Source organism: Acomys russatus, chromosome 5 (genome assembly GCF_903995435.1).
Source record: "Acomys russatus chromosome 5, mAcoRus1.1, whole genome shotgun sequence".
In the NCBI taxonomy this organism is placed as follows: domain Eukaryota; kingdom Metazoa; phylum Chordata; class Mammalia; order Rodentia; family Muridae; genus Acomys; species Acomys russatus.
The window spans coordinates 30,491,080-30,514,181 of record NC_067141.1 but is presented as its reverse complement, the minus strand read 5'-3'; the positions used below and the strand labels follow the sequence as shown (position 1 = coordinate 30,514,181).

Genomic DNA, 23,102 nt, shown 5'->3' with positions numbered 1-23,102 from the left:
CACCCCGCCCCCGAGGGCGGTAGGGAGCCGGATTTAACTCTTTCCGCTATGGGGCCCCGCAGCTCCGATAATGGCCTCGAAAGGCGCGCGCGCGCTTCTTGAGGTTATTTGCAAGCCGCTTTGCCTGTAATTTGCATATTTGATCTGAGCTCTTTTTTTTTTTCTCTTCCCGCCCTGCACTTTTTTCTTTCATCCTATCCCCACTGGCTCCCTGAGGCACCCGCCACACAAAAGCACCAGGCGGTGACTTTTTTTCTTTTTATTGCCCCTCACCAGGCAGAAGGAGTCGGAGCCAGGGTTGCCCGGCTCAGCCAGCGAGTCGTTACGGTGTGTGCAATGGGGAGAGAGGGGTTTAGCCCCTCCAGGAAAAATGCGCAATTGGGAATGTATGAAGTAAAAGAAAAAGCCAGCCCAGGAAAGGACTGTCCTTGGTCCTATAAGTTTTGGCCAGGGCCGGGCAATGCCACAGTACCAGAGACACAAGACCATCCAGCTTAGATCACACGTCCAGGGAGGAGGCAGGGGACAGCGAGGGAGTTCTAGACGGCGTGGCAGGGCTGGGCCCAGAGCTCCCTGCCCCCAGCACTCGCCACTGAAAGATGCTGGCGTCCTTGCCGCCTAACGAAACAAGGTATGAGTCGTCGTGTGTGAACCGGACGCTAGTCACGTGACTGCCGTGGCCTGAGTACATACGACTTGGCGCCTGGATCAGAAAAAAAGTACAGTTGCAGCAATGGCCGGGGTCCCAGGTCTACCCAGCTGGGCCCAATGGTCCCCTGAGTAAGGCCTCACCTTGGCTCGAGCGCATGGGTACTGAAAGAGGTGTACTTTGCAGAAGTCGTCTGCCACAGCCACCACACGTTCATTGTGGGAGCGGCAAAGGGAGTTGATGTCTGTCCCATCAGAGCCATCAGGCCACACACCTAACACAACAAAGTGGTCTCAGCCGTGCTGCTGCAACCCACAACCTGGAGCTGCAGTGTTTTGGGTTTCCAGGTTGCCACTGCGCTCCAGTCCCAAAGACCAAAAGGGCCTCTTGCTTGGATTTGGTGCGATGACCTCCACCCCGCGGTGACACACACACCCAGCATTCTGAGGCCAGAATGGGTTCCACCTTGTTCTCCCAGCCCTCCTAACGGGTCCCGACTCCTGGCTCACCATAGACATGGAAGCCCAGCACACAGGTGTAGGTAGCCCACTCTCGGTCTCTGCTCTCATAGCGATTCCTTAGTAGTTTGCAGCCTCCAGCCACGTCCCCTAGGTAGAAATTGCCCCAACCTGCTCAGCTCTCATTCTTTCCTCAGTTGGGAGTGAGACCTGATCACAGGTGTAGCTGTGCTTTATGAACCCCACTATGTGCTTCCTGAGTTCTCGAAAGGCTGTGTGATTTGGTCTGGCTTTGAGATAGTCTAAGCAAGGCTTAAACCCCAGTATTAGAGGGCCAGACAGACTCTGAGTTTGGTGCCACCCTGGTCTACAAAGTGAGTTTGAGAACAGCTAGGGCAACACAGAGGGAATCCAGTCTCAGAGAGGGAGGGAGAAAGAGTTTATGTGCCTCGCCTAGCCATTCCTGGAACTCCCGACTCTTCTGTCTCAGCCTCTGGATAAAGTTCTAACAGTCTCTTCATCCTCTCCTTCCTAAATCAGCCCCTCCACACTTGACCTGGGAAACGATCCCAAAACAATCTTTTCTTAGTGCATCATGTTTTCCTTTGGTTTGGATTTTTTGGTTTTTCAAGACATGGTTTCTCTGCATAGCCTTGGCTGTCCTGGAATCATTTTGTAGAACTGGCTGGCCTCAGAGCCTGGAACCTAACCCTGGAACTAACAGAAATCTGTCTGCCTCTGCCTCCCCAGTACTGGGATTAAAGGCATGCACCACTTATTGGCCAGTGGCTAATACCTTTTTGTTTGTTTGTTTTTCGAGACAGGGTTTTTCTGTGTTTTTTGAGACATGGACTTGCTGTGTCGCCTTGGCTGGCTTGGAACTCACTGTGTAGACCAGGCTGGCCTTGAACTCCTAGAGATCCATTGAACTACCTCTGCCTCCCAAGTTCAGGGATTAAAGGTTTGCACCACCAAGCCTGGCCCATTTTTAAAATCCTTCAAGTTCTTGTAGGAAAAAGACATAGTGCTAAGCTGTAATTTACTTTACCTAGTCACAAGATCTCTCCTATGTGTGTAATTCCAACTTCATTCTGCCTCCATATCTGCCCCTCTGCTCGCTGCTCCCCTAATACTACCCTCCCTCCTGACCAGAAGCCACATCAGCACCCACGTCTATAATCTCTTAGGAGAGATAATTAGGAGGATGACAAATGCCAGGAGAGCACTGGCCACATAGAGAAGTCTGGACCAGCCTGATGAAACAAAAGAAAACAAACAAACAAACAAAAAAAACAGATTTAAATAATCCCCATCTCCCTGCCACTCACAGTAAAGAATCTCATAGTCCCCAGAATTGGACATAATGAAATTCCCATCCTTGGACCAGTCGAGGTGAGTGATAAAACTGGAGTGCCCCTGTGGAACAAGAGTCAAGAATTTGACAAGCTAGCTACCATTTCCAATCCCCAGACTAGCCCTTAATGCATCAAAGCCCTGTTTCCGTGCCCACTGGTAACAAATCCCACCTCCTACCCCAGCATCCTTACCATACATCTGCCAAAGCGGCTGGACTTAGTGCCACAACTGGAAACGCTATAGATGTAAATCATGTTGTCATGGGAACCAATAGCCAGGTACAACCCATCTACAAAGAGAGTTATTCAGAAAAAGAAGAGCTAGAGCAGGATCCAAGTCCAGGGTGGGGGTGGCTCCCACCTGGGCTGTACCGGACAACTGAGAGCTGTTCATTGCCATCAGTGACATCAGACACAATCTCTCTGGTCTCCGTGTCCAAAACCAACCACCTGAAAGGGAGAGGGCAGGATGTGAGCCCACACCCAGAGGGCAGTGCGTCAGGATGCAGGACGAGAGACAGAGAACCTCAGAAAAGCTGTGATGGTATCTAGAGCGAGGCCACCCCTGCAGTCTTAGGCGAGGGAATGGGAAGAGGCTGAGGGCAGATAAAAGCTGAGGGGCTTCTGATGCCTCCTGGAAAAGGAGTCAGAAACTGCAAACCAGGCCTACCACAAAAACCCTGTGGAGTCAGAAAGCCTGTCACTTCCCTGTTTGCACACCCACACCCACACCTCCTCAGCCCACCGCTTCCCCATCCCGGGCTGCTACCCCATTACTCCTAGACTCAAGAGCATAGCTGGGGAAAGCTTGCTGATGGCAGGGCAGGGGAGGGGAGGCCTGGGCTACAGAGAAGCATCTGAACATGAAAGGGTGTGGCTCAACACTTAAGTTAGCCTTGGTCACCTCTTGTCCCTTCCCCTGTTACCAAGAGCCCTTCTCAGACCTCCCTGCTTCTCTTCACGGGAGATCTGGTATATTCTCTCACCTCCCCGTGTTCAGTCCTACAACCACAACTGCCCCACTTGGGTGGAAGTCAGCACATAGACCCGTCTCCTGGGGAAAAGAGAAGGTAAATTCAAGAAAATACATTCCTGAAAGCCTGGCGTGGTGGTGCACGCCTTTAATCCCAGCACTCGGGAGGCAGAGGCAAGCGGATTACTGTGAGTTCAAGGCCAGCCTGGTCTACAAAGCGAGTCCCAGACAGCCAAGGCTACACAGAGAAAGCCTGTCTGTAAAAGCCATTTTAAAGAAAGAAAGAAAGAAAATGCATTCCTAAGGGGCCTGTGCCTTGAGGAGAGAGGCTTCAAGGGATGGGAGGATGGGGAAGGAGAGTAGAAGATACATCAAAGTGTAAGGGGAAACACTAGAGGACAAGAGCCAGGGAAGTGGGGGAGGAAAAGGCCTGCCTGGGTCACAACCAAAACTGAGTATGTATGTAAGTGTTAATTAAGAGGAAGGGTTAATAAAAGATGGCTTTCTTGGAAGGGAAGCTGGATGGACACTTTGTCATCTTAGTAACTTCAAAGGATCCTCGCAAGCAACCAGAGGAGGCTAGAGGAGACCTGGGATAGAGCCTAGTAAGGGATAGATGCTGAAATGCCTCTCTGTGCTACAGGTTAACTACGTAGCTGCTGAAGCAAGAAGAGGCAGGAGGCAGAAGCAAAGCCCAGGGAGCACAAGGCATTACTTTGACCAGTCTGTACAGAATCCATACTTAAATAGCCTGTACCAACTGGTTGTCCCAGACGCAGAAGGAAAGGCAGTGTTGGGGAGTCAGAGCAGGTGTAGCACGGTGGACCAAGGGCAGCTGACTCTACCTTTAGGTCCATGCTCCAGGCCAGTGCATGGCCTTCCCCATCCCACAGGCAGAGCTGTCGGTCATGGCCACAGGTGAGGAAGCGGTTCAGGGAGGGATGTGTACACAGTCCCCAGAGCTCATCGGTGTGGCCCTGCAGCAGACATAGTTTGTCACCCTTGCTCTTCCCCAAACTCCCTTCCCTGCTTTCCCTGACTTTTGGCCCCCAACCTGGATAACAGGGGAGAAGCCCTGAGCCAGATCTCCCCTCAGTAATGCATTCTTCGTGGTTCCCACCAGCAGCTCCGAGCCAAGCCCTTCCGCAATGGCCCTCACAGCTCCAAAGTGTTCTGGAATCTACAAGTCATAACAGAATGTCAAAAGCCCCCTGACCATTCCTCTTCCCCATCCCGTCCTTGACCCCAGGCCCACCTCTCACCTCAGCCTCCTGGAGGGCCACCAACCCAGGCCCCCACTGTACCAGCCGGCGGTCCCGCCCACCACCACTCAGCACTGTCCCATCTCGTCGGAGACACAGGGCAAAGATGGAGCCCTCGTGAGCGTGGGCCTGGGCCACGATTGTGTAGGTCTCTGTTGGTAAAGCCCTGGGTAAGTCATGCCCTTATAGTTTGGGAAAATAGGGAAAGGGGCAGCTTAGAGCATGACAGCACAGAATACCTTCAGCTATTGAGCACCCACAGAACACTTTCTAAGCCCCGTGACTGCCAACTCAGCTCATAGAAATAGTAGCCAACCGAACTTTGAACCCAAGATCTAACAAACCCCAACCCTAAGCCTTCTTTCCTTTATCATATGGTTCCCCACCTTTTCTAGACCAACCCCCACAGGAGTTCATCAGTTCTCAGGGTAAAAATGCAGGAAACCCTCTGCTCTGTTCCCACAGAATTTCTGATACAAACATCCTAATGGCTAGCCCCAATCACATACCTTTGGCCCCACCCCTGCCTGGGGTCTTAGAATCCGAGACACTTCGACCCCAGGTGAGAATATTCCCCTCGGAGTCTCCAGTGAGAATGTTCCCATCAGGGAGGAACACAAAGCAAGGGATAAACTTGGGTTTCTTGTATTTCTGGAGGGGGCAGAGAACACAGGTCAGAGTGAAAGGCAAAAACCAGATGTTACAGGCCAGTTGGGGGTACTGGGGCGCATTAGAATCTACAGTACTTAGCCCCACCACCTCACCCATCCACACCTCACCCCAAAAACACCCTGTTTCCGGGCGAGGATCCCATTCCCAGGGACCCCTGTCCCACCACTCCAGTTCCAAAAGTGGACATGAGATTTTCCACTGGTGACAATACAGCTGCTGTCACGAGGACTGAAGCCAACAGCCAGCACTGAGTCATTTGTACTCTGCAGAAAGGAAGACACTTGATTCAGCCACCCTAAGTCCTGAGTTTTGATGCTTCTTTTCTTGTTTGTTTGTTTCTTTCCTTTGGTTTTTGTTGTTTTGAGACAAGGTTTCTCTGTGTACCCCTGGCTGCCCTGGAACTCCCTTTGTAGACCAGGTTGGCCTTGAACTCAGAGATCTGCCTTCGTCTGCCTCAAGTACTGGGTCTAGAACTCTCAGTAAAACTGCTGCAGCTTTTCGGGTGCCAGAATTACAGTCATGAACTACTACACCCAGCTCTTGACTCGTCAGTTTTGTTTTGTTTTTCGAGACAGGGTTTCTCTATGTAACAGCCCTGGCTGTCCTGGAACTTGCTCTGTAGACCAGGCTGGCCTCAAACTCAGAGATCCGACTGCCTCTGCCTCCCAAGTGCTGGGATTAAAGACATGCACCACCACTGCCCAGCCTTTCACATTTATTTTTACTGCAGTACAAAGATGGAGTTCAAGGCCTTGTGTGTGCCAGGCTAACACTCCATTGGGCTCTGTCCTCAGCCCTCTTTCCTTCTGCTCAGCCCCCAGAGTAGCTGGGATCGAAAAATTTGTGCCACCAAAGTCTACTCTTCAACTCAATCTGCTCTAGAAAGCTGGGTACAGAAGCCCTGAGGCCCCAAGATAATTCTTTCTTCAAGACTCTGGTTGAAGGCTGGAGGTGTAGGGCAGTAATAGAAGGCTGGCCTGGCATACTCAAGGCCCTGGTTTGACCCTCAACACTGCAAAGAGAATTAAAAAAAAAAAAAAACCTGATCCTCACCGGGCGGTGGTGGTGCACGCCTTTAATCTCAGCACTTGGGAGGCAGAGGCAGGCAGATCGCTGTGAGTTCCAGGCCAGCCTGGTCTACAAAGCAAGTCTAGGACAGCCAAGGCTACACAGAGAAACCCTGTCTCGGGTGAGGGGGGGGGGGGACCCTGATCCTCTAAAAACTAGATTTTCCACTAGAACTTCTGTAGTTCTATAGTTCTCACTGCACAGATGAGAACTCTCTCACAAAAGCTGAGAGAACTCATCTTTGCTCTAGCCAGAAAGGAAGTGCCTGTCTATGGAAGTCTGGGTCTGTCTGCATTGTACCACTCTTGCCTTACCCCAGACTCGGAAACCATCAAGCCAGCTGAGCTCCTCACCTTGATCTCAGCCAGCTTCACTCCCCTGCTGCAGTCCCACACTGACAGCATGTGCTCGTTGGAATCATCCACCACACAAAGAAAAGCGCCCTGATCCTGAGGATGGGGACACAGCACTGTGAGCTCTCGAGGTTTGGACAGTCTTGTCATTAGACAGAGCTTCTATTACAGGTTAGGAGGGCAAAAGAAGTTGACAGGTAGCTCTTTCTCAAGAGGACTGGGTGTGTAAGCCCAGAACACCAGGCCTTCCCCCAAGGCTTCCTGGTAAAAGGAAAGAGTGATCTCCTGAGCAAGAAGAAAACACGCCCATAACACCCGGTAGGGAGAGGCAGAAGGGTCAAAGACACCCTCAGCTACACACCGAGTTAGAGGACAGCCTAAGGTCCATGAGACCCTGCCTCAACAAACAAACAAGCAAACAGAGGTCTAGAAGCTTTGTGCCCAGCTCACCACTGCTGAAAAGGCCAAAGCTCCCACACCACGCTCGAAAGCACCCAGTCCAATCTCCTGCAGTTTTAGGAGTGTCTCCGAGTCCCAGATGTGAACCACGGGCTGCAGGGGCTAGGAGAAGGGAAGGGATCAGAACTGTGAAGAAAAACTGGTTTGTCACCTCATCCTGGCTTCTTGATATTCTGCCTTGCCCTTACCTTTCCATCCTTGTCCACTCCAGCTGTCTGTCCTGAGGCTACACGAACACCATCAGGGTGAACAGCAAGGCTAAGTAAGGGGAGGAGAACTCTAGGGAAGGGGTCTCTCTCAAGACCACCCAAGACACCTTCTCCTGGCTTAAGAAGCAGCAAGGCAGCTGGGCACCGTGGCACAGGCCTGTAATCCCAGCACTCAGAGAGGCAGAGGCAGACAGATCTCTGTGAGCTTGAGGCCAGCCTAGTCTACAAAATGAGTCCAGGACAACCAAGTCTACCCTGAGAAACCCTGTCTCGAAAAACCACCACAAAAAAAAAAAAAAAAAAAAAAACCCACAAAGAAAAAAGAAGCAGCAAAGCAACTGTCTTTCCTGCCCTTCCACCCCCAGCCAGACCCTCTCCCTGTCAAGCCCATCAGCCCCAGAGCCCAAGACCCTCACCATCGAACGCAGTCTGTGTGACCACGGTAGTGTCTTTGGCCGCCACCTCCAGGACCCCCTGGGCCTCCCCCAGGCCGGTACAGCACTACTACGCAGGCAATAAAGTAGACCACCTCCCCAGAGCGCAACACAAATAGATTTGAGCGAGAGTCACGACCCCTGTACCCATAACTGTGTTGGGGACCATGGTCAAGGAAAAGGTCAGACCAAGGACAGGAAGAGAAAAGGTTAAGCTTGAAATGGCAAAGTTTTTACTTGGCATTACCCTCTGCAGTGGAGTGGTATGGGATGCTGTAGAGGATTCCTTGTCCCCACAGACACAGAAAGAAACTGTAAAGGAGCAAGGGGGGCCCATGGTGGGAAGGGGGGTTCCCATGGAACTGGAGGGGATAGGATACACCCAGTCAAGGCTCAGGGTCTCTGGGGGTGGACCGCTGGGCAGCTCCTCAAGACTTCGGATGCCAGACGGGATGTACATGGTGATGGGGCGGCCACGAAGGAACATCTTCACTGAAATGCCTTCTACAGAGAAAAGCAGAGAAGTAAGCCTCCCTTCCGGAAGGCCAGAGCAGCATACCCAGCATACCTGACAGGTTCCCCCAAAGTATTTTAGGGTCCAACCCCAGTTCCATCATCCGAGTGCTCCCCTTCAGCTCTCTCTGGACATACCTAGGTTATAGTTGCTCCTCCGAGATCCAGGACCCCCAGGGCTGGACAGGGGGTCTTTGCTCCCACGGCTACTGGAAAGTGGCAAAGCATAAACACTAGGATCAATTTCAAGACCTGAGAGGAGTGGGATAAGATACTAAAGGAGATTTCTCCCAGTCAACTTGGGAGTCACTGTGGAGTCACTGTCAGAGCATCAGGGCTCCAGAGAGATGGGGATTTTCAGTTCCAAAGAAGGAAAGAAATGGAGGAAGAAAAGGAGAGAAAAAAGAAAAGGTAATATAAAGATGAGAGAACAGGACCGTAAAACAAACAGTCTGGCCAGGCATGGTGGCGCTCGCCTTTAATTCCAGCACTCAGGAGGCAGAGACAGGCGGATCACTGTAAGTTCGAGGCCAGCCTGGTCTACAAAGTGAGTCTAGGACAGCCAAGGCTACACAGGGAAACCCTGTCTCAACAAAACAAAACAAAACACCAAAACAAACAAACAAACAAACAAAACCATTCAGCCTGTGCCCTTTCTTCTAGGCCTCTACCGACCTCTTTATTTCCATATTTGTAAAAAAAAAAAAAAATGGGGCCAAAGTAAAAACCAGAATATAGACCAGGCCTGCCTTTCAGGAGTCTTGGAGGTAGGCAAAATCTCCCAAAAGGATAATGACAGGTGACCATCAGTTGATGAGAGAAGCCAAGAAAGAACAAAGCTAGAATGGAACTTCAGGTCCACTTCCTGGCGTTGGTGTCCCTTATGTTACAGGAGCAGACGGAGCAGGACTTTGTAGAGAGTGGGTGTCAGCTGAGGCTCTGAAGACAGCCGTCTGCGGGAGGTCATGAGAGCTGCCAGGTGTCTTCCCAGCACCCTGGAGGCCAAGAAAGGAGGCCTACCATGCCTTTTAGGCCAGCCCAGGCTACAGTGTGAGACCCTGTCTCAACTAAACAAAAAGTCATGGGAGCAGCCGGGCATGGTGGCGCATGCCTGTAATCCCAGCACTCGGGAGGCAGAGGCAAGCGGATCTCTGTGAGTTCGAGGCCAGCCTGGTCTACAAAGTGAGTCCAGGACAGCCAGGGCTACACAAAGAAACCCTGTCTCAAAAAACCAACAACAACAATAAAGCCAAAAAAAAAAAAAGGCATGGGAGCTTTTTAGCTCCTAGAATTTTAAAGGTTATGTTGTAATATGAAAAAGTCAGTGGAACTAGCGGGTTCAGAGCTTGACTCTGTGACTTCAGGCAACTGACTCCCTCTCTGTGCCTGCATGAGAGGCCACCCATTCACTAAAGATGTTACAGGGCCTGAGTGACAGGGAGGAGAGTTTTAGCACAGGGCCCAGAACACCGCTCGAGTCCCAAGGAATGCTTTGTTTCTTTCTTCCTATTGGGTAATGAGGTCACGCACCCCACACAGGAATGGGGAAAATCAAGATGCTGAGCCTGGGGTACAGCAAGTTGAGGGAGGAAGGGAAGGCTTACCCACCTCTCTGTGCTCCCTGACCGCAAGAGCAGGTTGGCTGAGGAAGCTGCCTTCCTGGAGAGTTTCTGCCTGGGCCGCTCTGATGGGGATGAGGAGGAGGAGGAATTTCTTCTTGGCCTGGTGGGGCAGAAAGAAAAATTAAGCCTGGCAGTCCTGCTTCCCAGACTTCCCACACACACACACCCCTCCCCCATCCCAGCTACTACCATAGGACACCTACGTGTCAGAACGCTGGAGGGGCTGCACAGGCCTAAGGATTCCTGGGGGTCCAGGGGAGCCTGCCCCACTGCTGCTGCTGCACCCTCCTTCAGACTGAGTCCCACTAGGCTCTTCACTGGCCCCCTGAAGAGCTGGAGGTCCATTGCTCAGGCCAGGGGGTCCAGAGGATGGTTCCATCTCCAGTTCTTCCTCAGTCTGGGTGCCTCGACTCACCAAGGAAGGGCTGCATGTAGGTGGCAGTCCTGGGGGAACTGTAATGCTGCTGGGGAGACAGCAAATTAACCTGATGCCCCCAAGTTCCCAAGAAGGAAGAAGGAATGTGTTGCCGTGTGTACCTGTCACTTGTGGGAGCTGGTGTGCCAGAGCCCTGCAGGGTTGTGGTGGGGCCATGCAGCCGGAGCCGGCGAAGGGCTTCTGCCAGGGCTGCCTTTACCAGTTCCATTTCTTCTTCCTGCACCCGAAGCCGCTGGCTCAGGCTTTGCAGGGTCTCGTGAGCAGGGCCCTCACCTGGGGAAGCGGCAAGAGCACTCAGAAAAGCGCCACTGTCTGTAGGATGGACGTGGTGCCGTCCTCTTACCCTTTCAAGCAGTCCAAAGCTTTGGAGGCTCATCCAGAGGGCGGAGATGGATGGGCATGGGAGGGGACCAAGGGCCTCCTCCTAGCAGGGCAGGCAGGGAGCCTGGCAAAACTCCCTTCCTGCTGCTGTCTAAGCCTCCACAAAGGCAGAGTACCATGGAGTGCCTGGGGTAAATATGGAATACTGCAGACGTACGTGGAGAGGGGGTAGAGCATGACTGTTGAGGAACCACAGCCCTACCAGTAAGCACAAGTCTCTACCAAATGCAAACGCTGTCAAGCTAGAGACACAGGAAAATGGACTGGACAGTGAAGTCAGGCTGAGGGGCTAAGGTGTAAAGAACACGATCGAGACTATCAGCGGAGAGTTGTTACAGTGACCATCCCAAGGTAACTGTGGGAGTCTGAAATAAAAAAGACCCGGAATTCCCGGGGAAAAGACCAAGAGTGACACAGAATTCAGGCAAACTTAGAGGGGCACAGAGAACCAAGGAGTAGAATGACACTAAGGAAGCCCAACGTGACAGTACGGGGTTCCTAGGAACTAGAATTTGACAACCTGAAGAACTGAGGAGGATGCTCAGAGTCCCTGGGGCGCAGAGCTGGAGAACACGCCACTAAACGGCCGGCCGTCCAGCACTGGCAGTGCCCGTCGGCTGGCGCTCAGGGAATCAGGGCCATGCCGCCCGCCCCGCCCCGTACTCACCGGGCCCCGCAGCCCCGTCCATCCGGCCCCCGCGATGCTCCGAGCTGTGGTGGCGGAGGCGTCTAAGCCGCGGGGGCCATGGCTGGGGAGAGGGGAAGGAAGCACCCTGGGCGCTCGCGGCGGGTGCCGTGCCACCCCCCGGGGGCGCTGTCGGGCGTGGGGGGACAGGGGTTGCAGGGGGCGCTAAGGAACCCGGCCTGCTATTCTCCTGGGGTGGGCTCCCCGGGGTGCGATGATGGGGCCGTCCCGAGCCCCAGCGCCGCAGCACAAACAGGCGCGGGACCCGGAGTCGCCAGCAAGCGCGGGAGTGGGGCGGGCCAGAGGGGGGGGGGCGGGACGCCAGGTAACCCTTCCCTGTCCAAGACCCGAGGCTCTAATCGGGAGGGCGGGACACACGGCTGACCCTTCACCCCGCCAGGCTCTAGCCTGGCTTCCGGCCCTCAGGCTCCCAGAGGACCTGGGAGGAGACACGGGGCCTGAGGTCTGGGTCTCTAAGCCGGGAGCTGGGCGTACCAAACTCTCACTTCCGCGAAAGGGCAGGGCGGGGTCAAGAAGTGGGCCTTCTGCCTGGGGGCGGGGCCTTTCCTAAAGGGCAAGGCTAAGCATCCTGAATTGGGGCTGGCAGAGGGTTATTAAGACTGGAGTGGGAGGATGTCCAAGGTATTGGGGTCAGGATGGCATTAGCCCTGCTGAAGCCAGGCTGGGCTGACTCAGCATCCTGCCTGTCCCGGCCAACCCCAAGCCCCGACGGCTCCTCACTCCCTCCGGCAGAGATGGGAGATGGCGCCGGTGCTGCCCGTGGTGCTGCCCCTCCAACCCCGTATCCGTTTGGCGCAAGGGATCTGGCTCCTCTCCTGGCTGCTGGCACTGGCCGGTGGCCTCACCCTCCTCTGTAGCGGGCACCTCCTGGTACAGCTGTGGCACCTTGGCACCTTCCTGGCTCCCTCTTGTTCATTCCCTGCCCTGCCCCAGACTGCATTAGCAGCGGGAGCCCTGGCTCTAGGCACAGGGCTAGGAGGCGCCGGAGCCAGCCGGGCGAGTCTGGATGCAGCTCAATACCCTCCCTGGAGAGGGGTCCTGAGTCCACTGCTGGCAGCTGGCACTGCTGCAGGCGGGGGGCTACTGACCCTTGCCTTGGGGCTAGCCCTGGTTTTGCCTATTAATCTGCATCAGGGACTGGAGGAAGGCCTGGAGGCTGCCTTGGCTCACTACAAGGACACAGAGGTGCCTGGACACTGTCAGGCCAAACGACTGATGGATGAGTTACAGTTGAGGTACCATTGCTGCGGGCGCTACGGCTACAAGGATTGGTTTGGTGTTCAGTGGGTCAGCAACCGTTACCTGGACCCCAGTGACCAGGATGTGGTTGAGTGAGTGATTGGTTTGCTTCTCTTTTCCTTCTCCTCCGTAGAATCCCTCCTTTGCCTTGAAATGCCGTAAATAGGGCTGAGAGTGGATTACAATTCTACTTATCAGCTGCGCTGCCCAGAGCATGTTGCCAAACCACTCTGGGCGCATTCCTCACCTCTAAAATGGAGATGAATGTACCTGTCTTTGTCTTCAGATAGGCTCCTATCTTACAGAGCTGTGGAAATAAATAATTATGCATGCTTGGATAGTAAAGCTCTGAGTAAATGTTTCACGATCATTTTTTTCAGCTGCCCCTGCTCTCAGATGCTCCTCCAGGCCTCTGTCTGCATCCACCTAACTCTTGCCTCTGCCATTGCAGTCGGATCCAGAGCAACGTGGAGGGTTTATACCTGACTGACGGAGTCCCTTTCTCCTGCTGCAACCCCCACTCACCCCGGCCTTGCCTGCAAAGCCAGCTCTCCGACCCCTACGCCCATCCACTCTTTGATCCTCGACAGCCCAACCTAAACCTCTGGGCCCAAGGGTGCCATGAGGTGCTGCTGGGGCACCTGCAGGGTCTGTCCGGCACACTGGGAAGCATGCTGGCTGTCACCTTATTGCTGCAGGTCAGTCAGCCAAGACCCCTGCCTCCTTCCACCTTCAGCCCTGTGGCCACAAACCCACTGACCATCTCTTTCTCCACTTGCTTCTCCCACAGGCTTTTGTGCTCCTTGGTTTGCGGTATTTGCAGACGGCGCTGGAGGGCCTTGGAGGAGTCATTGACGGGGAAGGAGAAACCCAGGGCTATCTTTTTCCTGGTGGGCTGAAGGACATACTGAAAACTGCATGGCTGCAGGGAGGGCTTGCCCATAAGCCAGCACCTGAGGAGGCCCCACCAGAAAAGGAACCTCCCAAGGAGGTTCTAACTGAGGCCTAGTAACCTGCCAGGGGGGTGGGGTAGGGGTGGGACAAATATGGGAACTTACAATTCTTTACTCAGGCTCAGGGAAGGAGGGGCCCTGGGATTACAGGCGTTAGAGCAGTCAGAACTGGACCAGGATAAGAGGTCCAGGGGTACTGGAGCCCAGCCTTTGCGGTCAGAACCACCAAGACTGAGAATAGATGAGGGTGACAGGAAAGTGGCACCCAAAGGACTGGAGACTCTTTCTAGTATACAGATTCTACAATAAAGTTTTTAAATGGAAGCCACTGCTCGCTCTCTTGTCAAGGGGATGGGGCCTGAGGGACTGATGTCTACGCAGAGGAAGAACCTGGCTTGTGTAGGAACAGGGAGATGCCTGATCCCTGGGGATCAGAGAGCAGCGAAGAGGCTAGTCAAATGAAGAGGAACACAAAGCCCTTCCAAGCTGAGATTCTTTATTCTAGAGGTAGGAAGGAGATCCGCATGCTCAGGTGGGGAGGGTCCAGCCCAGCTCCTCTAGCCCCCCAGTGCATGCTTGTCCCCAATAAGTTACCCAGTTCCCTCAGCCACCCTCCCTCCTGAGTCCATCTATCCTGCTCCACCCCAGATGGGGCTGACCTGGCTCAATACAACAGCTGCTTGTCCCCAGTCTGTGGGCAGTGCCACATGGCAGGCTCGGGGAAGGGAGGAAGCAGCTGGGCCACACCCTGTGGTTGGAGGGGCTACCTCTGCTTCTGAGGGGTCGTCTTTAAAAAAAAAACAAAAAACAAAACCCACACACACATCCTGGGCTGGCCTGGAGCCCAGTCCTGCAAGGTATGTGCCTAAAATAAGGTAGAAGTGAGGGTGAGGCAGCCATCACACCTCAATGGCTGGGTCTGAGCCCTGGCCCTGCCGCCCTAGCTGCTCCTCCTGCTTCATCTTAGGTTTCTCCGTCCTTGTGTGCCATACCAGTACCTGTAAAGGAAGGCTCGGGTCAGAACCAGCCATATGCAGGGCCCTGGGAGGCGTGGTCCAGGATGGATCCCACCCCCAGCCCAACCCCTTCGGCATTCAGAGTGGGGTACGATGTACAAGATGTGGGTGTGGGGGAACTTTACTGCCTCTAAAATGGGGCTTTGTTCCTTGTGCCTCTGACATTCGCATGGGTTCACAGAAGTCTGTAAGATGGAGTGGCCAGAGCCCTACCCTGAACTCTCAGTAGCTTTTTCAACAGAGGAAAAATAAAGTTGGTCAGAGGTCTGGAGAGTTTCTCCCGCTTCTCCCATCAGCTGCTCATCCCGGCACAGGTTTCTCCACCCTCTTACCTGAGTACAGTTGGCAGCCCGTGGCTCCAGGTCCTTGGGATCCACGAGATGACTCAGCAGACTACTCTCCAGGTGGCCCCGGGGTGCAGTAGCATCAAACTGGGCACTGGGCTTAGCCAACAGCAAGGGCAGGGCAACAGCAAACCCCGCCATGTCCAGGGGAAAAGGCCTGTTAGGTTCCCATGCTGTGTGGAAACCCACAACCCGGCCATCCTGTACCTGAGGACCCTCAAAGCGCAGGCCGCCCACCAGCCCCACAGGCCACACTGAGACACCACGAGTCCAACGCATCTAATGGAGATGAGAAAAGAAACAGAGAGGGGTGGCCAGGAAAAAGAACTGCTTTTGTTTACTATCCCTCCCTTACTGCATGATCCCCATCTTCACCCCGCAGCCCACATCAACACTGGTAAGCAAGACAAAGAAGAAAACTGGCACCCCCTGGCCTCCATCTTTATCCCAGGGCTCACCTCCTTAAAGAGCTCCCGGCTATAGGTGTTGTCATCATCAGCAAAGTACACGACTCCTTGGGTCCCTGGTGGTGGTGGGTCCTTTTCCCCCCCAACAGCACCCCCTTTGCCTCGGAGCCAGTCCAGGGCCTTGTTGCGCTGCTCTACTCCTCGGGGCCGGACCCAGCCTGGCTCGCCTTCCCTAAGCCGCTGAGCCTTGGGAGTGAGGACAGCCAGATGTGTGAAGAGGAGACCAGAGGCAGCCAGCAGCCCCGAGACCAGCGGGGAAGGGCTCTCAGCGTCCTCCACCAGCACCCAGTGTAGACGGGGCACCAAGCTCAGGGTCTGGGACAACCGAACCAGCTCTGCCTTCTGAACCAGCCTGCAGGGGGAGAAATGCAGGAAAGAAGGGGCCAGGGAACCTTGGCCCACTACACTTAGGACAACAGCAGCTCCTGGACACTGTTAGCATCTGTGCATTCTGACTCTGTCCATCTGTCTCTGTCTGTCTGTCTGACTGTCTCTCTCTCTGTGTCTCTGTCTGTCTGTCTCTCTGTCTCTTTGTCTCTCTGTGTGTGTGTGTGTGTGTTAAGATGGAACCCAGAACTTCAGGTATTCAAGCAAGTATCAGGAGGCTGCCAAGTTGCCTCCCCCTTCCTTGGGTGTCAATTTCATGCAGATGACCACCTGCCCTACCATTCCAATCCACAGTCATCATCCACTTCAGGCTCGGGCAAGACTACAGGACACATGACTTGAGATCAGATGGAGCTGGGTTTACATCATTTTGTAATTTGTTCTGTTTTTTTGTTTTTCGATACAGGGTTTCTCTGTGTAACAGTCCTGGCTGTCCTAGACTCACTTTGTAGACCAGGCTGGCCTCGAGCTCACAGAGATCTGCCTGCCTCTGCCTCCCAAGTGCTGGGATTAAAGGTGTGCGCCACCACGCCCAGCTTGTTCTGTTTTTTGACCCAGGGTCTCATGTAGTTAGACTGGCCTCATCCTGTATATGCTGGTGAGGACAGTCTTAAATTCCTGCTCTTCCTGTTTCTGCCTCCTAGTACTGGGATACCACACTCTGCATATTCAGTTTTATAATTTATCAAGTGAAATACTTTGGGAAATGGCTTAATCTGAGCCTCAAGTTTACTCAGGAATAAAACTGGACTAGGAAGATGGGTATAGTGGTACACACTTTTAATCCCAGCATTTGGGAGGCAGAGGCAGAGAGATCTCTGTGGAGTTTGAGGCTAGCTTGGTCTACCCAGCAAGTTCTGAGAGAGAGAGAGAGAGAGAGAGAGAGAGAGAGAGAGAGAGAGAGAGAGACAGACAGAGAGAGAGAGAGAGAGAGAGAGAGAGAGAGAGAGAGAGACACACACAGACACAGATTCTGTGTCAAAAAAGTAAATAAATAGCCCAGGTAGTAGCGCACGCCTTTAACCCCAGCACTAGGGAAGCAAAGGCAGGCGATCTCTGAGTTTGAGGCCAGCCTGGTCTACAGAGTCCCAGAATGGCCAGAGGGCTACACAGATAAATCTTGTCTCAAAAAAACAAAATAAATAAATAAGATGAATAATATATAGCTCAATAGTAACATGTTTGCCTAGCCAGTGTGCAGTTCAGCCCCAAGTAACAAAGTAATAAAAATAAAAATAAATGAGATGAATACTTTGTAACAGTTTTCTTAGTATTTTGAGACAGAGTCTCATACTGTACCCTAGGATAGCCTCAAACTCAACAATTTTCAGGGCTGGGTTTGAGTGTTGAGACTACAAGCATGTCATCATGCCAAAATATTATTTGTCTTAGTGTTAGGGATTTAACCCAAGGCCTTGCACACGCCACCCAGTTATGCCTCCCAGACAAAGATATATTTTAGAAAAACAAGGTAAGCTGGTCATGGTGGCACACACCTTTAGTCCCAGCGTTCAAGAGGCAGAAGTTGGCAGATCTCTGTGAGTGTAGACCAGATGATAAACTGGTCTATACTTTCTAGTATAGCTACCAGCCAGCCAGTGTGAGACTTTACTTCTAAATTAAAAAAAGAAATAAAGAAAATAAAAAAAGAGACCTGGTGAAATGGTTAAGAGAATTTGATGGTTTTGCAGAGAACCAGTGTTTGATTCCCAATATCTGTGTCATCTCACAACCACCTCTAACTCCAGTTCCAGGGCACTCACTGCCCTCTTCTGGTCTTTGCTGGCATCTGCACACTTTCAGTGTACATAAATCACCCAGGCAAAGGCATATACACATAAAATTTAAAGTAAATAAGTAAACAAACTAACAAATTCTAATTTATTTTAAATAGGGTTTTTGTTTTTTTTTTTACTTTTTTGGTTTTTTGTTTTGTTTTGTTTTGTTTTGTTTTTGAGACAGGGTTTCTCTGTGTAGCCTTCACTGTTCTGGACTCACTTTGTAGACCAGACTGGCCTCGAACTCACAGAAATCCACCTGTCTCTGCCTCCCTGAGTGCTAAGATTACAGGACTGTGCCACCTTGCCCTGCATGGCTCAACTAATTAGGTTTAGGTTTTTAAGATTACTTATTTATTACTTATACAGTGTTCGGCCTGCAGGCCAAAAGGCACCAGATCTCATTATAGATGGTTATGAGCTGCCATATGGTTGTTGAGGATTGAACTCAGGACTTTTAGAAGAACAGCTTTAACCTCTGAGCCATCTCTCTAAGCCCTAATTAGGTTTTTTGTTTGTTCTGTTTTGTTTTTAGAGACAAGATCTCCCTGTGGAGCCCTGGCTGGCCTGGAACTCATTGCCTAGACCAGGCTGGCCTAGGACTCTCAAAGGGATCCTTCAGCCTCTGATTCCCAAGGGCTAGGATTAAAGGTGCACATGACCAAGCTGGGCGTGGTGGTGTACGCCTTTAATCCCAGCATTTGGGAGGCAGAGGCAGGCGGATCATTGTGAGTTCAAGGCCAGCCTGATCTACAAAGAGAGACCAGGAGAGCCAAGACTAAAACAGAGAAAAGGTGTGTAAGACTGAGACCTCTAGAGAGATCTCTAGTCTATCCCCGGAGTCCCCACTAAGAGATGGAGTCCATTGTCGATGCAAATGCATAGGAATAGGAATTTGAAGCTGCAGACCCCGAGAAACAGAGGCACAGGCCTTTTATAGGTTTTAGACAAAGAAATGAGTTTTACAGTATGTGATTGGTTGGCATTTGGGCAGAAAAGCTGCAAGCAGGGAGTTACAAGTCTTGGCGTTTGGTGGTTGGATAATGGGTGGAGGGGCAAGCTGACCTATGGGAAAGATTGGTTGAAGCAGTCACAGGAGGCGTTTAGGAACTTTTTTAGTTGGGGAGGGGTAGTGGAAATTTTAAACACAGCTGGTTGTCCTTAAGTCCAGCTGGACTCTAAGCACAGACTGAGACCTTGAGTCAAGTTGGACTCTTCAAGGTTTTTCCTGTCCCTGCCACACACATACAGTGATCTGATATCTGTCTGTCCTTGGTTGAAGCTGGCCCCCCTAGAAATGTACATGCTTTGGCCTTAATGGGGGTCTTTAAGGGAGGACTGAGTAGGCTGACTTTTACATTTTCCCAGACTTTGGCTTTAATGGGGGTCCTGAAGGGGGCTGGTTCCTTCAGGTGCACGTGACCGATGCCCAGCTATTTGGTTAATTTTGAGATGTAGCACAGCCCAAAATTATTTGAAAGAAATCACTGGGAATATACAGTTTGCCTCTTCTGGGTTTCCTTACCATTTATATTGGTTTGGCGGTATGTCTAAGTGCGTGAGAGTGAGGGTATCTACAGTTGCCTGACTAGATGGCCACTCATCTGCGTCTGGAAAGGCATGTTAAAGGCATGTTTACAGGACTTTTGGCTGCAGGTCCCAAACTATATTTCTAAGTTGGTTTTCTCAGTGTTAAGACAAGATCTGAACTTAAAAAAAAAAGAAAGAAAGAAAGAAAGAAAAAGGTCAAGCATCTAGCATAGACCCTGGTTAAAAAAAAAAAAAAGTAGCAGAAGCTTGTACAAAAACGTTTCTAAAAGCTAGCAGGCTATCTGCCCCTTTCTACATCCTCCAACCCTCTGCTAGAGATTCACTGTTAGTGAATGCTAAGTAAATATTTTTCCACCAACCCTGCTTAGCCCTGTTTTTTATTTATTTTATTGTTTTTGTTTTTGTTTTTGAGACAAGGTTTCTCTGTGATAGCCCTGGCTATCCTGGACTCACTTTGTAGACCAGGCTGGTCTCCAACTCACAGAGATCCGCATACCTCTGCCTCCCAGAGTGCTGGGATTACAGGTGTGTGCCACTGAGCCCAGCTCTGGTTTTGGTTTGTTTTTGTTTTTTCCAAGGCAGGGTGTCTCTGTGTAGCCCTGGCTGTCCTGGACTCAACTTGTAGACCAGGCTGGCCTCTCCCTCCCAAGTGCTGGGATTAAAGGTGTGCACCACCATCGCCCAGCTCCAGCTGTTTTTTTCATTTTAATCAGGAATTTTTGTTTGGTTGGTTTTGTTGTTGGGTAATTTTTTTTGTTGTGATTTTGTTTGTTTTGAGAAAACCTTACTCTGTAGTCCAGGATGAGTACAAGTCAGTAGCCCTCAGTCTCCCAAGTGCTGGGATTACAGTTATCAGCTAAGTATCTGTATCTAATCAAAGCACTAGAACTTTCTTTTTTTTTCTTTAAGATTTATTTATTGTATATGAGTGCTTTATTGGCAGAAGAGGGCATCAGATAACATTATAGATGGTTATGAGCCATCATGTGGTTGCTGGGAATTGAACTCAAGACCTCTGGAAGAGCAGGCTATACCCTTAACCACTGAGCCATTTCTCCAGCCCCCAGGACTAGAACTTTCTAACCAAGAGATTCCTAAGAAGAGTTAACTCATTGGCAAACTCAAACCTTCTTTCACACTTTATTGTCCTATCTTACAAAGTTTAGCAGTAACTCAGTAATCTACTTCCTAATATTCCTTTGTCTATTTTTATAGGGAAAAAAACATTTTCCCACACATAAAGATACAGATCATTTATCATAGCATTTGGCAAACTCTAGTTTAAGGATTACCCCCTCATTCACTGCCTCCCCAAATTCATCATTAACTCATCTCCTTGGTCAGTGCAGACCTCTGGAGCATCCCAGAACCATACCTGGCATAAGTCGGGGTAATAACATAGATAGTAGGCAGGGCTTCTGGATCAGGGGGCTGGGCTGGGGCAGGCGGTGGGCGTCGGAGATCTGCTTGCAACTGGGAAATCCTCAGGTCCTTCTGCCGAAGCTGCTCAGATGCTGCTCGCAGTGGAGGGAGGCAGTCACAAGGCTGTCCTGGTATCGGGGAGCACCAACAAGGAAAGGGAGTTGCCACAGAGAACCACAAGACCTGTAGTTCAGCAATGCAGAATCAATGCCTCTTAACTGCTAGCCAAAACAGAACTTCCCTTCTAACTTGTTTTTTAGCATGGTGGTGGGGAACTTACTCTTTCAATCAGCAGGTACTCTTCATCTTTCTTTTATTGTTGTCTTTTTGTTGTTGTTGTTGTTGTTATGTTTGTATATGTTATAACTAATTGGTAATTTATTGTTGTCATTTTATGGCCCAAGCTGGCCTCAGACCCATAACCCATTGGCCTGTTTTCCAAATGGTGGGCCATATTCAACTCCTCTTTTGTTGTTGTTGGGTTTTGTTTATATATTTTATTTTTTGTTTTTTTCAAGACAGGGTTTCTCTGTGTATCCTTGATTGTCCTGGTCTCTGTAGATCAAGCTGGTCTCAAACTCACAGCGATCCGCCTGTCTCTGCCTCCCAAGTGCTGGGATTACAGGCGAGCGCCACCACCGCCTGGCTGGGTGTTGTGTTGTTTTGTTTTGAGACAGTTTTTCTGTCTAACCCTAGCTGTCCTGGAACTTGCTCTGTAGACCAAGCTGGCCTCAAACTCATGAGATCACCTGCCTCTGCCTTCCAAGTGCTAGGACTAAAGGCGTACGCCACCACTGCCCATCTCTCAACTCTTCATTTTTAATCAATTCTGTCACTCTTTTTTCCTTTGCTGAGACTCCAACCAAGGGCCTCACACTTGCTGGTGCTCTACCACTGTGCTACAAACTCAGCCCTGCTGTCACTTTCTATCCTTTCTACCTTCTGATCCTAATTTTACCTTCCACATTCATAAATAATGGAAAAGTCTGCACTGCTGGAGGCTCACGTAATGGCACTACCCGAAAGGCATTTTCCAAGTTCCTGTATAAAAAGCTGGATTCAATCTGCTCCATAGCCGTGTGACCACTGACTTGTCAGTAAATTCGATGATTCCATTACTAGATAAACATTTATTGAATAAAGTCAAGGAGCTTTGACTTTCGTGGAAGAAGCTGACATCAATAAAATCATTTCAAATTGAGATATGGGCCATTTAGGATAATTAAAAGGGAGTGAGACTAAGAAGGGCTACTTAAGTTAAGGGGGTCAGGGAACACCTGAGGTGACATCTGATCTAAAACCAGAAGGATGAGAAATAGATAGCCTTGGAGGGAAAAGCATCTCAGGTCAAGAACTGGAGGGGACAATGTACGGGGTGGGGGTGAGGGCTGTTCTCAAAAACGTGTCAGTAAGCGTGTCAGTAAGTAGGAGGCAGAGCAAGGGGACGGGTGGGAAATAGGATGCACGGCGGTGGCGGGGTCATTCACGGCCTGGCTGGCACCCGCGCAGAGTCACAGACTGCCGAGAGTTCTAGACATGGGGCCATCGAGGGCTCCTGAGGCCCGAGCGAGGGGGAAAAGCAGCCGTGTGCGGGTGTCATCCCCTGCGTCTGGGGTGGCCCTCCGCATCCCGCCCCGCCCCGCTCACCGAGCTGCACCAGCGCGTAGAGGAGGCCGGCGATCGACACCAGGAAGTAGGCAAGAAACACGTTCTTCAGCTTCAGCTTCATGGCCGCGCCGCCGGGGCAGGCGGGGTCCACCGGGACCGGCAGGGACAGGTCTGCTCGACCCTCGGCCCTCCCGCCGGCCCCGCCCCGGCCGCCCCGCCCCGAGCTGCTTTCCTCCGCTCCCTGGGCAGTTCCTGGGAACCCGGGTCTCCGAGCGCCACCTGGGACCACTTCCGGCCAGTGGTGCCCTTCCCCTATGCAGCTTCCGGTCCCTCCTCCTGGTAGGCCAACCAGAATGGTGACGCTATATCCGCCGTGTCTAGCAGTCGTGGCATCTAGTCAGACTGAGAGTAGGTGCACCTGCGACCTAGCTCGAGCTCCACCTTGAAGGTCGGAATTGAGCACGAGTCCCTCTCCTGCCCCTGTTTTCTAGATTTACCCGTCCATCCTTCAGCCTCAGCACTCAGCGCTGGCCGCTCAGTTGTTCAATATTTATCCAACCAATGAATGGACTGTCGGTGGGGCCTGCCGGGTGCCAGTCCAGTTTGCTGGGTCTGTTCCAGTGATTCTCAACCTTCCTAACGCTGTGAGACCCTTTCATACAGTTCACTTTTTGGCGACCCCTCCCAACCATCAAACTATTTTCATTGCTACCTCATAACTGCAATTTTGCTACTGTTGTGAGTTGAACATAAATGTTTTCTGATGGTCTTACCTGACCTCTGTCGT

At 51.6% G+C, this 23,102-nt stretch overlaps 3 protein-coding genes across 6 annotated transcripts; 1 reads left to right on the top strand and 2 right to left on the bottom strand.

Moving 5' to 3' along the window:
* Window positions 1–253: 253 nt before the first annotated feature.
* Window positions 254–11,874, bottom strand: Eml3 (EMAP like 3). 4 transcript variants are annotated; one of them, XM_051146092.1, is made up of 22 exons: window positions 11,512–11,874; window positions 10,565–10,736; window positions 10,231–10,491; window positions 10,014–10,127; window positions 8,544–8,614; window positions 8,273–8,396; window positions 7,875–8,045; window positions 7,438–7,507; window positions 7,241–7,351; window positions 6,791–6,886; window positions 5,477–5,632; window positions 5,207–5,348; window positions 4,698–4,849; window positions 4,490–4,615; window positions 4,281–4,412; window positions 3,449–3,516; window positions 2,824–2,912; window positions 2,655–2,752; window positions 2,436–2,523; window positions 1,159–1,257; window positions 793–923; window positions 254–703 (listed from the first exon to the last, which is right to left on the bottom strand). In XM_051146092.1, the coding sequence occupies exons 1-22, from the start codon at window positions 11,531–11,533 to the stop codon at window positions 500–502; spliced, it is 2,697 nt and encodes an 898-aa protein (XP_051002049.1). In that variant the 5' UTR covers window positions 11,534–11,874; the 3' UTR covers window positions 254–499. The 4 variants fall into 4 exon arrangements, with proteins under 4 accessions (XP_051002049.1, XP_051002050.1, XP_051002051.1 ...); XM_051146093.1 differs by having other exon boundaries at window positions 8,544–8,611; XM_051146094.1 differs by having other exon boundaries at window positions 10,231–10,488.
* A 154-nt stretch (window positions 11,875–12,028) lies between these two features.
* Window positions 12,029–14,016, top strand: Rom1 (retinal outer segment membrane protein 1). The gene is made up of 3 exons (XM_051146098.1): window positions 12,029–12,881; window positions 13,241–13,487; window positions 13,580–14,016. The coding sequence occupies exons 1-3, from the start codon at window positions 12,292–12,294 to the stop codon at window positions 13,796–13,798; spliced, it is 1,056 nt and encodes a 351-aa protein (XP_051002055.1). The 5' UTR covers window positions 12,029–12,291; the 3' UTR covers window positions 13,799–14,016.
* Window positions 14,017–14,201: 185 nt separating this feature from the next.
* On the bottom strand, window positions 14,202–22,536 carry B3gat3 (beta-1,3-glucuronyltransferase 3). Its single transcript, XM_051146091.1, has 5 exons — window positions 22,355–22,536; window positions 20,661–20,835; window positions 15,561–15,921; window positions 15,091–15,381; window positions 14,202–14,740 (listed from the first exon to the last, which is right to left on the bottom strand). The coding sequence occupies exons 1-5, from the start codon at window positions 22,434–22,436 to the stop codon at window positions 14,642–14,644; spliced, it is 1,008 nt and encodes a 335-aa protein (XP_051002048.1). The 5' UTR covers window positions 22,437–22,536; the 3' UTR covers window positions 14,202–14,641.
* Window positions 22,537–23,102: the final 566 nt, after the last annotated feature.